Source organism: Prionailurus bengalensis, chromosome A2 (assembly GCF_016509475.1).
Source record: "Prionailurus bengalensis isolate Pbe53 chromosome A2, Fcat_Pben_1.1_paternal_pri, whole genome shotgun sequence".
NCBI lineage: Eukaryota > Metazoa > Chordata > Mammalia > Carnivora > Felidae > Prionailurus > Prionailurus bengalensis.
In genome coordinates, this window is record NC_057348.1 from 96,077,888 (window position 1) to 96,090,531 (window position 12,644).

At 37.5% G+C, this 12,644-nt stretch overlaps 1 protein-coding gene across 2 annotated transcripts in view; it reads left to right on the plus strand.

Annotated features, from left to right (window-relative positions):
* The window catches only part of VPS50 (VPS50 subunit of EARP/GARPII complex), a 133,258-nt gene that overhangs the window by 116,675 nt on the left and 3,939 nt on the right, over positions 1–12,644 (plus strand). For both annotated transcript variants that reach the window (XM_043588863.1, XM_043588865.1), the window contains 4 exons: positions 4,899–5,047; positions 6,062–6,158; positions 7,181–7,339; positions 10,803–10,924. In XM_043588863.1, coding sequence (XP_043444798.1) covers positions 4,899–5,047; positions 6,062–6,158; positions 7,181–7,339; positions 10,803–10,924 — 527 coding nt within the window. The remainder of the gene's footprint in view (positions 1–4,898; positions 5,048–6,061; positions 6,159–7,180; positions 7,340–10,802; positions 10,925–12,644) is intronic.

The window sequence follows — 12,644 nt, forward strand, 5'->3', positions numbered from 1 at the left end:
ATAATAAAAATGTATTTTAAATCGGTCCAGAAAATTCCATAAAAACGACTTCTCTTTGTAGTAGTAATTATTAGTGGCAGGAAAGGTTAAACATTGTGACTTTCACCGTGAAACTAAAGATTTTGATTAAGGCTTTATTTCTCAAAGTCTTCAAAGGGTTTTATATCTTTTCCGTATTGTAGTGGTGTAATCCGAAACACTGATCCAGTTTTGGAGCTTTTCCATTGATAGTTGCAATAAGCACATACCATTTATTTATATCAACTTGACATTGTTGTTATTCTCTTGCTCTCTTCATGGGTATTTTCCTGAATATAAACACAGAACGTTAGCCTTTAAGCAGATAATTACCATAATTTAATGCCTAAAATACCAGTGTTGACTAGGAACAAAGAATGGCATCCTAATGCAAACTCTTTGAAGTGGGGGCAGCAATGCCAGTGATCTCTGCGGGAATGTTTTTGTGAAAGAGCTCTGTGAGTACAGAGGGAGATCAACACATTTGAATTGGAGGTAGGTAAGGAGTAGGTCGAGGAGGTAGTAGGTGAGTGCTTGTGGCCTTTCCCATCATACCCAGAGATCAACTGCATTTCTCTCAGGCTACAGATATAACCTCTCTTTGCCTTCCAGCACCACCTCCCTTTTCTATCCTAAATTAACTAGTTAATATCTACATTCACAGAAACCTTTAGTTTTTAAATATATGGTATATATATGGTGATAACTTATCATAAAAGAATGAAATTCAGAAGTAACTCTGCTGTTACAAATGTGTGGTATTTATGGTTTTCCTGGAGCTCTTTTGAGTTTGAGATTTTACAATATTGGCAGAAAGTTCATGTCTGTTTTTGTCAGTTTATTGCAAAATATTTTGAAAGAGGGTGTGTTTTATGCTTCGAATATACTTATGGAGTCTAATACTCCCAAGTTTCTACTCATATAAACATAGAAAGAAGCTTACCTGTGCTCATTCAGTCTTACAGCTTTTATACATTCCGAGTAACTGTCAGCTCCTGACTGAACCTCTTTCCATAGGGAACTCATCACCCTTCTTGCTGTAGACTTCTGCTTGATAGAAAGTGCTTTGTTGTGATGCAGCCATTTCTCCCTCTCTGGAACTATTCTGTTATCTATTTCTACCCCATTGGGGCCACTTCGGCTAGCTTAGTTATCTATCTTGCCTAAGTGAGTGATCTCTTCGCCCAATTTCTTTATTAGTTTTTCTTGTTTCAATGTTTCAGTTCTCCTCACCATCTCTTGACTTGTTCTGAGATGGATATTCACAACTCTGACCTAAGAAGAAAATACAGAATATTATAGGAGGTATTGGAAGTAGATGGAAGGCAAGGAGCTACATGAGGACAGTGTAAGACTCAAGGGATACACGATAGTTGGATAGGTATGTTTGTTATTAAGTCAGTCAGCAAACACGTAATGAGTGTTGGGATACTTTGTGGAAGACCAATGGATGGGCTTTTTGGTAGAAGAGGCACATAAGAAATAAATGAATATCCAGTTTAATGTCAGATTGTGTCAGGAATTACATAGAACTAGGAAAGGGTAGAAAGAGGAGAAAAAGGGTATTAGTTTGTTTAGGGGATCACACAAGGCCTTTCTGGGAAGGTAACATTGAAGTAGATCCCCGAAGGAAGAAATAGAGGAGTGAGCCACCTGAATGAGAATTCATTTATTTAAGAAACATTTATTTAGTGCCTGTTTATTGAACACTTTATATATGATGCCATATCCTGTCTGGGAATTGAGGATACAATTTTGGTGGGGAGACAGCAATCAGACAAAACTCCCTACTCATGTGCAACTTGTTTTCTAATAGAGAGGGAATATTTTGGGGAGAAGTGTTTCAGGTGGAGGGAACAAGGAATGCAAAGACCCTGAGGTTGGGACCATGCTTGGCCTATTCCAGGAACAGCACAGAGGTGAGTATAATTAGAATGAAGCATAGAAGAGGGTTGGTGATAGATAAAACCAAAGAGGTAGCCGGAGCCTAAATCTTATAAGGCTGATTTTACTCTGAGTAACACAGGAAGCTATTAAAGAGCTTTAAGCAGAAGAGCTGAAATTAGGTAAAAGAGAATTATTTTGGCTACTGAGAGAGATGAGGGGGCTTGTACCAAAGTGTTAGCGGAAGAAGTAGTGAAACAGGATCAGATGCTGGATCTGTTTTGAAGGTAGACCTGTCAGATCTGTTGGTGGATTGGAAGTGGGATATGACTGTGAGAGGAGTCAATGATGACACCTAACTTCTGGAGAATGGAAGTGCCATTACTGTAGATAGATAAGACTTTTAGGAGGGACACATTTGAGTTCAGTTTTCAGGTATGTTAAATGCACTACAGGTAAGAGAGAGGTCAGGGCTAGCATGTACATTTTGAGCTCTTGGCATGTGGCTGATATTTAAACTGGGAGAGAAAATCCATCTAGGGAGTAGAGTGTGAGTGGGAGAAGTCCAAGGACTGAACTCTAGGACACTCCACTGTTTAAAGATCTGGGGGAGGAGGACAAACTAGCAAAGGAATCTGAGAAGTGGCTGGTGCCTTCGGGGAAAAACTAGAAGGGTATGGTGCTCTGGAAACTAAGAAAGTTTTTCAAGATTAGCTATGTAGGATGCTACAGTAGGTTAACTAAAATGGATATTCAGAGTTGACTTTTGGACTTGGCCATGGGATGCCAGTGGGGACCTTGATAACAGTAAAGACTGTCTTGTCTCCATCAATTAAACTATTAGAGGGCCTGCTGATGCCAGGAGGCATACCAACATCTTAAGATACAAAGGCGGTGAAATTGGTCCCAGCCCTCTAAGAACTCACAGTGAGGTGGAAGGGTCAGGAAACAATTGACTAAGTGTACTTTATGCCACATACAGACATTAAGTATACATGTAGATATGCTAACACAAGAAAGATACTAATTCTTCTTGGGAGATTGAGAAAGTTATAGAAAGGAGGTGAATATGACCTCGCACTTAAGAAATGAGGAGGAAAGAGCCAGGGAGACAAGAAGAGAGCAGGTAAGACAAGAGTGTCAGTAGGACAGGTGTAGCAAGTCCAGTGTGGCTAGACCTTACAGTCATAGATTACATGGAAATGAGGCTGGCAAGGTAGCTGGTATCACTGTAAAAAGTAGTATCATGGTAACAGTTTAGGCTTTTTTTTTCTGTAAGGAGTGGATAGTCCATTGGGACTTTTAAGCTGGGGAGTGGTGTGATCACGTCTCCCTTTTAGGAAGATCACTTGGGTATTCTAAAAATATCAACCAGTGGGGCGCCTGGGTGGTGCAGTCGGTTAAGCGTCCAACTTCAGCCAGGTCACGATCTCGCGATCCGTGAGTTCTGGCCCCGCGTCAGGCTCTGGGCTGATGGCTCAGAGCCTGGAGCCTGTTTCCGATTCTGTGTCTCCCTCTCTCTCTGCCCCTCCCCCGTTCATGCTCTGTCTCTCTCTGTCCCCCCAAAATAAATAAATAAATAAATAAACGTTGAAAAGAAAAAGAAAAATAAATAAAAATAAAAATATCAACCAGTGAACTGTGTGCAAAATGGAGTGGAAATAGGAAAAGCTAGAGGCAGAGGTCTGTATTTGGGGACTGTTAGTCCAGGCAAGAATGCTGTGGGGCCTAGGTCCTAATGAAGCAGGGCGAGAGGAAGAAACAGACATGAGAGGTGTGTGCTAAGGCATGATGGAAGGGAGGAAAGGTAGAGGCATGAATGATTCCAAGGTTTCTCACTTGGACAGTCTGGTAGATGGTGATTTAAATGACCACAGGCATGAAATTAAATAGCATAGGCATCCAGTTGTAATTTTGTGTTTGTGTGTGTGTGTACCTGTGTGCGTGTACGTGCATGTGTGTGTACACGCACAAGCAGGAGGGGGTGATTATTTTCCTTTTTAGTAGGAAATAAATAATGGAGTGGTGACATTGATTAACTCGCAGTTTCCTTAACCTGATTCCCCTTAGAGAAAGTGCAGTTGTTCCCAAAATAACTTTTAAATGCTAATTGAGTAATTAGAGATTGAAAAGAAACAATATCTTTAGTAGAAGATAAGGTATAAAAAAGAACTAAAGAAGAATAAAACCATTTTTCTAACTTAAAAGATTTTATAATGTTTTAGTTCCATTGGGCTAAATTTATAAGCCTGTTATGCTCCCACTGTGCATTTGATGTCTTTTTCATTCATAAGGCAAGTGTTGAAGATTTGTGACTATGTAATTGATTTAAGAAGTAATCTAGATTTACATTTTGTACACTTTTAGATTTGTTTGTGTCCAAATTCTGTGCAATAATTGTCTTTGCGGATCTTTTAAAGCTCAATACACTCTGCTCTCCGGGCATCCCTTTCTTTTATTCCCATTAACCATCTATCTTCCTTCTCATCAGCAGTGTGACTACAGACTTACACAATACAGTTAGTCCAGTTTCAGTTTGTAAGTGCATTCTAGTCCTGCCTTCTTGAGATTATACCAAAGTTAACCTTAATTAAAGTTCAGATGTGAAATGGTTGATTATATCATGATTTTGTAATGTTGCAGCATGATGATCCTCAAGAGGCAATCTCTTTCCTCGTTTACAGGTTCTTGAAGGGCATCTTACTATTGTCTTTATGAAACATCTGCCAATTCATAAAGATTGCTTGTGTTGGCCAACTTTAGGTCATGCACAGATAATAATGGCACATAGAGTTGGGTCATATTCACTTAGTACAAAAAGGAAATTTCCAGTAGTTAGAAAATATAAAGGAAGGAAAAGAAAGAACAGAGACTAAATGTAATTAATATGTATGCCTATGAGTATTTTAATTATAGGTCCAGTTTTGTAAAATCACATGGTTTATTGCTATTAGATTTGACTTCAGGCTGTGTTTGTACTTGTGTTATATTTTCAGGAAGTTTCAGCAGATCCTACTGCCACACTCACAGCAGCAGAAGAGAGAAAGGAGAAGGTACCAAGCCCACACCTCAGTCACCTAGTGGTTTTGACATCTGGGGATACATTATATGGGTTGGCAGAAAGAGTGGTCGCCACAGAATCCTTGTAAGTTGTTAAAAACAGTTGCTTTGCCATTAAGTACTTAAGAAAAGTTTAAGAGTAAGCATTGTATAATTAGATTTCTAGCTGTATACATCTCCCTCTTCTGAATGTTACTTATATATTTCTGAGAAGTATATCCTAAAATAGATTACCAATTGATTTTTAAAACTGCATGGTTGTTTTTCAGTTCTATAAATGAAAGAAGGGAAATCTTTTAGGTTTCAGTCTTTAGCAAGATGACCCTTGCTTTAAAGTAAAACTTTAAAAGAAAAAGTTGTCGTATACTTTATATTTTCCTATTGAATTGTGGTTCTAGAGAAACTGTAGTTACATTGTTAGTTTAGTGGTAGATATAGTCAGCCCTTGACACCAGTGAGAATATTTCTTGACCTTTAAAAAACCCCCGATTTTTAATACACTTAACGCATATGACTTCTTCCATAAAATGTAGTCCAATGTAACTTGAGTTTTTGTGTACATAACAAAATGTAGAGAAAAATGGGATAGCTGCTGGCAGTTCTCCAGGCAAATGACTCCCACTCCTGCACACAGCTTCCTGACCTGAAGTTCACGTGTATGTCTCAGCCAAGTGTCACATGAGGTTACTTCTGAGAAGTGCCAGATGTTAAATCTGTGAATTTAGAGATCTGTTCTGTATAATTAAATAGGATCTTCATAAGAAATCCTTTCAAAAAATACTGTTGTATTTTTTCTTCAGTTTTTTTTTTTCTGTGATCTTTGCTCCTGTCTCACATGCAAAGCAGCATAGCTCTTCACCTTGTAGTTTCCAGAGTAGTTTTTTGAAGTCCCTCTTTTTACATCTCTGCTCACATTCAGCAATAAACTCAGCATTAAGTTTTGGGTAGGTTGTAAATGAGCTAATACGAGGCAGTTCACTAAAGTGGGAAAGAATTTTAATGGTTAAACTTTGGCTTAGAGATCTTAAAGATTACAAAAGTAGTGACAGGCTCTAGATCCTGCACTCTGCTTACACGGTGGGTTATTTGTTCTCTTTAGGGTATTTTTGGCTGAACAGTTTGAGTTCCTTCAACCCCATCTGGATGCTGTGATGCCTGCAGTCAAAAAGCCCTTTCTTCAGCAGTTTTATTCACAGGTCAGAGATGGTCTTGGAAATCATTTCAACTGTGAGCAAGATAAGATTGTCACACATTATTTCAGGTGTTTTAGCTAGTGGCCAGTCTCCGTATTCCACGAGAGCGATTAGAATATGTTTATTCACTCGTGAATTCCTGTGTTAAATACTTACTGAGCACCTCATATAACTTTTAGTCTAATGAGAGAAAGAGAGAGAGAGCCCATCAAAACTGCATTTACAATAAATTACGATAATGGGAAGGAAATAGCAGCAGGCTGTTTAAACTTTGGCTGGGGGCGGGGAGGAAAGGAGGTGTGGTGGGAGAAGGTTGTCTGGAAAGGCTGTCTGGAGGAAGTGATGTTTAAACCAGACCAGCTGGGTATATCAGTATTTTCCAAACCAAGGGAATGGCTTACATGAATATCAGCCAGTGAGAGCATGGTAGATGTAAGCAGCTGAAGAAAACTCAAATTGTCAGAGCAGGGAAGAGGGCTAGCGATGAGAAAGATGGCTAGGTGATAAGCAGGAACCACATGGTGCGCAGTGTTCTCAGCCAAGAGGTGGGCTTTATTTCGAGGGTACTGGGAAGGTCCCGGAGGATTTGAAACAGGTAAGGGGTGCAGTTGGTGTGTGTGTTAGAGCAGTTGGCGGCAGTAGATGGCAAGCCTGCAGGTAGGGAGACTGGCTTGCAGGCTCTTACAGAAATACAGTTGAGAGGACAAAATCTTGAGGTTGGACATTTAGAGTAGAAATGGAGAGAAGTGTAAAAATTTGAGAAATATTTGCTAGTCTCCATGAGTATCTCTGGTTCTTTAAAGTTGTAGTATCCGTGGCCTCAAACTGATTGTATGCCTCAAGATTATGTTTTGAGTAAGACCTCTACCTATGAACTAAAGTGTTTTCGTAATTGAAATCTTTAGGTATACAGTGTTTTATTTTTAGATGTGATGTATACTAGAAGTAGGCACAAAATATTTTTGGTAAATCTGAGGTTTTTAGAAAATATCTGTCATTTTTCATTTCTGTGAAATTTATTTCAGACAGTCTCAACTGCCAGTGAACTACGCAAGCCAATTTATTGGATTGTAGCTGGTAAAGCTATTGATTATGAACAGATGCTGCTCCTAATGGCTAATGTGAAGTGGGATGTGAAAGAAATTATGTCACAGCACAACATATACGTAGATGCCCTGCTGAAGGCAAGTACTCTGGGAGCATCTTTGTCAAAGTGGAGTCTATCAGGAGAACTATTCCACTCATTGCAGTTGCCCTGAGGTCGTGAGGTTATAGTTGTTATCACATTTCTAGCATCGTGATATTAAAGCCCCTGTACTGGAATAGACTTGCTTTTCAAATTTTGTGTTCTTTCAGACCCAAGAATACTATGCAGATTTTTTGGTTTTGCTCGCTAATTTCCCATCTTGAATGAGAGTTCAAGTTAATATTATGTAATCTCAGTAACCATGACTGTGGTGACAAGAAGATATTTCTATTTAATTAGAAGATATTTCTGTACTTATGCAGATTTATCAGCAAGAGACCAGGCCCTTGATTACTCTATTTTGCTTTTTTTTTTTTCCTAGAAATCACATTACTTTTGCAGTGTGTCATGCAAACACCTTTGCATTCAAAACTTACATTTAAAATTTTTCTGGAAAGAATTGTTCATTTTTTGTCATTTATGCATCAAGAGATACTTTTAGATCACCTGACATCTGCCACACACTGATCTAGGTGCTGACAATATAGTTGGGGAATTAAGGAACTTACATGCCCTCAAGGAATTTACTGCCCATATAGAGACAACAGTAAAGACATAAATGAAGATAAGACATGTCAGATGTCAGATGATGAATAGTCCAGTGAAAAAATAAATAAGCAGCAGAAGTGATATAGAGAGTGGCAGGGTGTGGGTTGGGGGCAGGGTGGTAATACTGTTAATTTACTTGTGGTCAAAGGAGGATCCTGATAAAGGGAGGGTTGTGGAGAGGCCCAAAGGAAGCGAGGAGATGAGCCATACAGGTGTCTGAGGGGAGGAAAGGGCATCTAAGGAAAACCACTTTCAGAAAAGTTTTGTTTTTCATATTTGTCAGTGAAAAGAAAATGGGCCTTCTTAAGCTCCTGACTTTTATCTCATTTACATAAACATCATAAACATTATCTCATTTACATACCTGCTTAGTCCTGGGCAACACATGGTAGCCAGGGACACTTGTGAACCAATAAGCAAAGCCAGAGATCAAAACAGAGATAGCAGCGGAATTCATCATCTAGTGTGCCAACTCCCAGCAATGCCTGGTGCCCTTCTAGAGTTCTGTGATGAAAACTCTGACTTAGGAACTAAGGGTGGGACATCAGTTAGCAATGTCTAGGGGCTAGTGTCAAGTCTGAAGGGTGAGTGACAACAAGGGTGCTTGCTCTCTAATTGCCACCCTGGGAGAACTTTGCTTTCTAGGGCACCCAGGAGGTCTCAGTTGGGAATTTTAATTTGGAATGTGATAGACAAATGTAATTTATAAATAATCACACACACCATTTTTTTTAAACAATTTTGCTTTTGAAAGATTGATTTTATTTTTTTATGGCATGCTGACCATGGTACTCATAGATGGGTGTAAGAAGAATGAGACTTCTACACTCTGAATATATATACTAGATGGAACCTACTTGTCTAGTTATTCTTAATTATAAGAAACATTAATATTATGAGAAGGAACCAATGTATTCCGATTATCAACCTGAACCCAGTTTTGAGCAACTTAAATCCATCTTCTCTAAAGAAACTTTTATATAACTTTTATTCTTTCTATTACTTTTCCAAGTCCAAACCTTTAGGTAAAAAGCAATTTGCATTTGTTGCCCCCGCCAGAATCATAAGTTAAATGAAATGCTTTTATTATTCATTTAATAAGAAGCATTCTTGAACATTGAATTTAACAATGAGTAGAGTGACATTTCATACAGTTAGCATATAACCTTATCTTTAAAATATTAGTGGCGCGCCTGGGTGGCTCCATCGGTTAAGTGTCCGACTTCAGCTCAGGTCACGTTCTCACAGTTTGTGAGTTCGAAGCCCCGTATTGGGCTCTGTGCTGACAGCTCAGAGCCTGGGGCCTACTTTGGATTCTGTGTCTCCCTCTGTCTCTGGCCCTCCCCTGCTCATACTCTGTCTCTCTCCCTCTCCAAAATAAATAAACATTAAAAAATTACATTAAAATTTTTAAAAATATATATTAGTGAAAAAGTACTGAATCAAGACTCTGGAAAGCTAAAGCAGAGTTTAGTGAAGCATGAATGCAGTAGCAAATGGTAGTGTCTGCTAGACTCATAAAACAAAAAGGATGAAGAGCAATTATTTATTTAACTTTGATTCTCAAAAGTAAGCTTAGTGGATTGAAAGTTTACTTTTTCATAAATAATTAAAAGCAATTAACTGTCAAAAATAAGTCATCAAAAAAAAAGTGATTAGCAAAAGAATAACAAGTAATCGTATAGTAGCTTGACTGGTGACGATTAGATTCTTTTTCCTCCTGTGTGTTATTAGAAAATTTGAACACATGTCAGTCTTGACTTATTAAGCATGTGTGGCTGCTGTTTTGAGGAAACTAAAGGAAAAATGTCATTTTAAGCCTTGTTATATTTATTTGCAATATATTGTCAAGGAAGGATCTGTAGCATTTACTTTTGTAAATGAACATATTTAGACGATAATAGTCCAGAGAAGCTAGAAATATATTTAATGAAGGGTAAACCATTTGCTTTCATGTAATTGTTAGAAATTGTCTAAATTAGTCACATGTATTTTTATTTTTAGTACACTGGTACCATAGAAGTTACTAATAAGTAATAAAAATATTCAGTTTTTCTGCAGGAAACCAGAATGGTTTTATTTTATTTTTTCCTTTGTACTAAAAATTTGCAGCTATCACATGACTTTTAAATCATTCAGAATATAGTTATTTACGTTTAAAAAATGTTTAGGAAAGAGAATACTTTATCCGATTGCTCTCTAAGGAGTATTGCCTCAAATTACAAATGGTTCACAGTTCACTCTGAGTTGAAAACTTTTAAGACAGTTTTTTAAACTGAGTTTCTGGGGCGCCTGGGTGGCTCATTTGGTTAAGCGTCCAGCTTTGGCTCAGGTCATGATCTCACAGTTTGTGAGTTTGAGCCCCGCATCGGGCTCTGTGCTGACAGCTCAGAACCTGGAGCCTGCTTTGGTTTTTGTGTGTATCTCTCTGTCCTTCCCCCGTTCACACACTCTCTCTCTCTCAAAAATAAATGAATAAACATTAAAAAAAAAATTAAACTGAGTTTCTTGAAGATAACTTTAAAAACATTTTAGGTGATTAAACTCTTTTAGTCCATACCAACAGTCATAGAAAAATTTGAGATGAAGAAGCATTTGAACATTGGTTGCATTGTTTAATCTGTTGAGATGAAATGTAGTGTACTCTGTATCACAACATAGTTTATGCAGTTTGATATACTTTAAAAAAAAAATCCTTCATACTAAGTCCAAGTTATCTTTTGCATTCTCGCTTTTTGTTTTACTTAGTTTGACTCTGAGTCTTTCTAAACATTCTTCTTTGCCAGTAAGATGGGAAAGCAATGTGGCATTATAATTATATTCATATATGGCCATGATTTTTGTCTTCTTAGGAATTTGAGCAGTTTAACAGGAGGTTAAATGAGGTTTCTAAGAGAGTTCGGATACCCCTACCTGTGTCTAATATACTTTGGGAACACTGTATACGGCTGGCCAATAGAACTATTGTGGAAGGGTAAGTTTTCATGAAAGCATTATCTGAGTCTTCAATGATAAATCATAATGCAATAACATTGCATATTATCACCACTGGAGAGAATAGGTAGAGAATGTCATAAATAATAGTAAATATAATCCTATAATAATTCAGGTTTGACTTTAGAACATAATTGAAGAAACTTTAAACCCCACTGTGGCTCTTTTGTCTGTGCTTTTTTTTCTCTGTGGTGACCTAGAACCAGCTAGTAGAGGAGCATGGAAAGTAGCGTCTAATGGTTATCAGAAAGTTAAACTCCTAATAGTCATTATTCCTTAATAATATAATTATGATGATGATGATGATTATAGATAACATTTATTGAGCACTGTGTGTCATTTATTAGATCAAGCACTTGACAGGATTATATCACCAAATCCTAACATAATCTCTTTGACAGAAGCATTTCTCTCTCTGTTTTATCAAGGAGAAAATCTAGCTTCAGAAAATCGAAGCCTAGAGAGGTTAAATAACTTATCCAGGTTCACACAGTTTTCAAACACCAAGGTTTATGAACTACTGATTTTCTGATGACAAAATCAGTCCTCATAACCACTATATCTGTTAATGATATCATTATAACATTGTAAACTATATACATCTTTCATATGTTGAGTTTAAAGATCTTTCAGTACTAATTTTCCCACTCGCTCAGAGACCATGTTTGCATCTAGAACACAGACTCTCTCTGGAAAGCAATCTGCTATAGACCATTCATATGGTCTGGAGTTGCACATCAGGTAAATTTCCACATTATCATTTATCTGATTTCTTTTCAGTTCTTCTTTGTTATAAAGAAGAACATCTTAGAGAGTGGGAAGGTGACAGTGACAAGCTGACGTTTTGGCACTCTGTATTGAAAAATCAACAGTGCTGTATGTCACAGAATGGCCCTGTCAACAGTCATGACTGAAAAGCATTTTTAATAAATTTATTTAATAAAGTAGAAAAGTGAAGGTTTTATTTCTGTACGAAGCACTTTTTATTATTAAAAAAAAAAAAAAGCCTGGTCACTTCAAATAATATGCACTTTAGTTTCCTTGCAGATTTCCTTAGGGGAAATACTGCGTTCCTAGGTTTGGAATATTATTGAAGGAATGAGACACTGACTTATGAGTAATAAAATGTTGTACTCGTAGGGTTAATACATTTATTCTTATTACTACTCCACCTTAGAACACAGTTTTTCAGTAGTGCCAGGTGTCAGAATAAGTCTATAAAGTGTTTTATTATGAAAAGTATGTATATACCTTCTTTGCTCAGATGCTCACACGTTTCTCTGGTTCGCTGACTGTTCATAGGGGAATTATTACATTTGTTTCCTTTGCACCCAGTAGTTACAATATTGAACAGTTTTATGAAACTAAGATTACTTTGGAGTATTCATAGCTTCGTTTTTTATAAATAATTCTTGGCAGTCAAATGTATTGGAATACCAATTTAACTTTCTTACAGATGATTATGTTAATTGACTGTGGGGAACTGTAGTCTGTAGAGCCGCAAAGAACTTTGTAAGTTATTTGATCTTTTTGGTTTGCAAATGAAGAAACTGAGGCCCCGTAGGTAAAATGACTGCTGAGTGACAGGGTCCGGACACACCCCAGTCCTTCTGACACAAGGCTCATGTGTTCTTTTTCTTATAACCCTCTCATTCCTAGAGAATGTGTCCACATACAGGTTAAGAAAAGTTGAAATACCT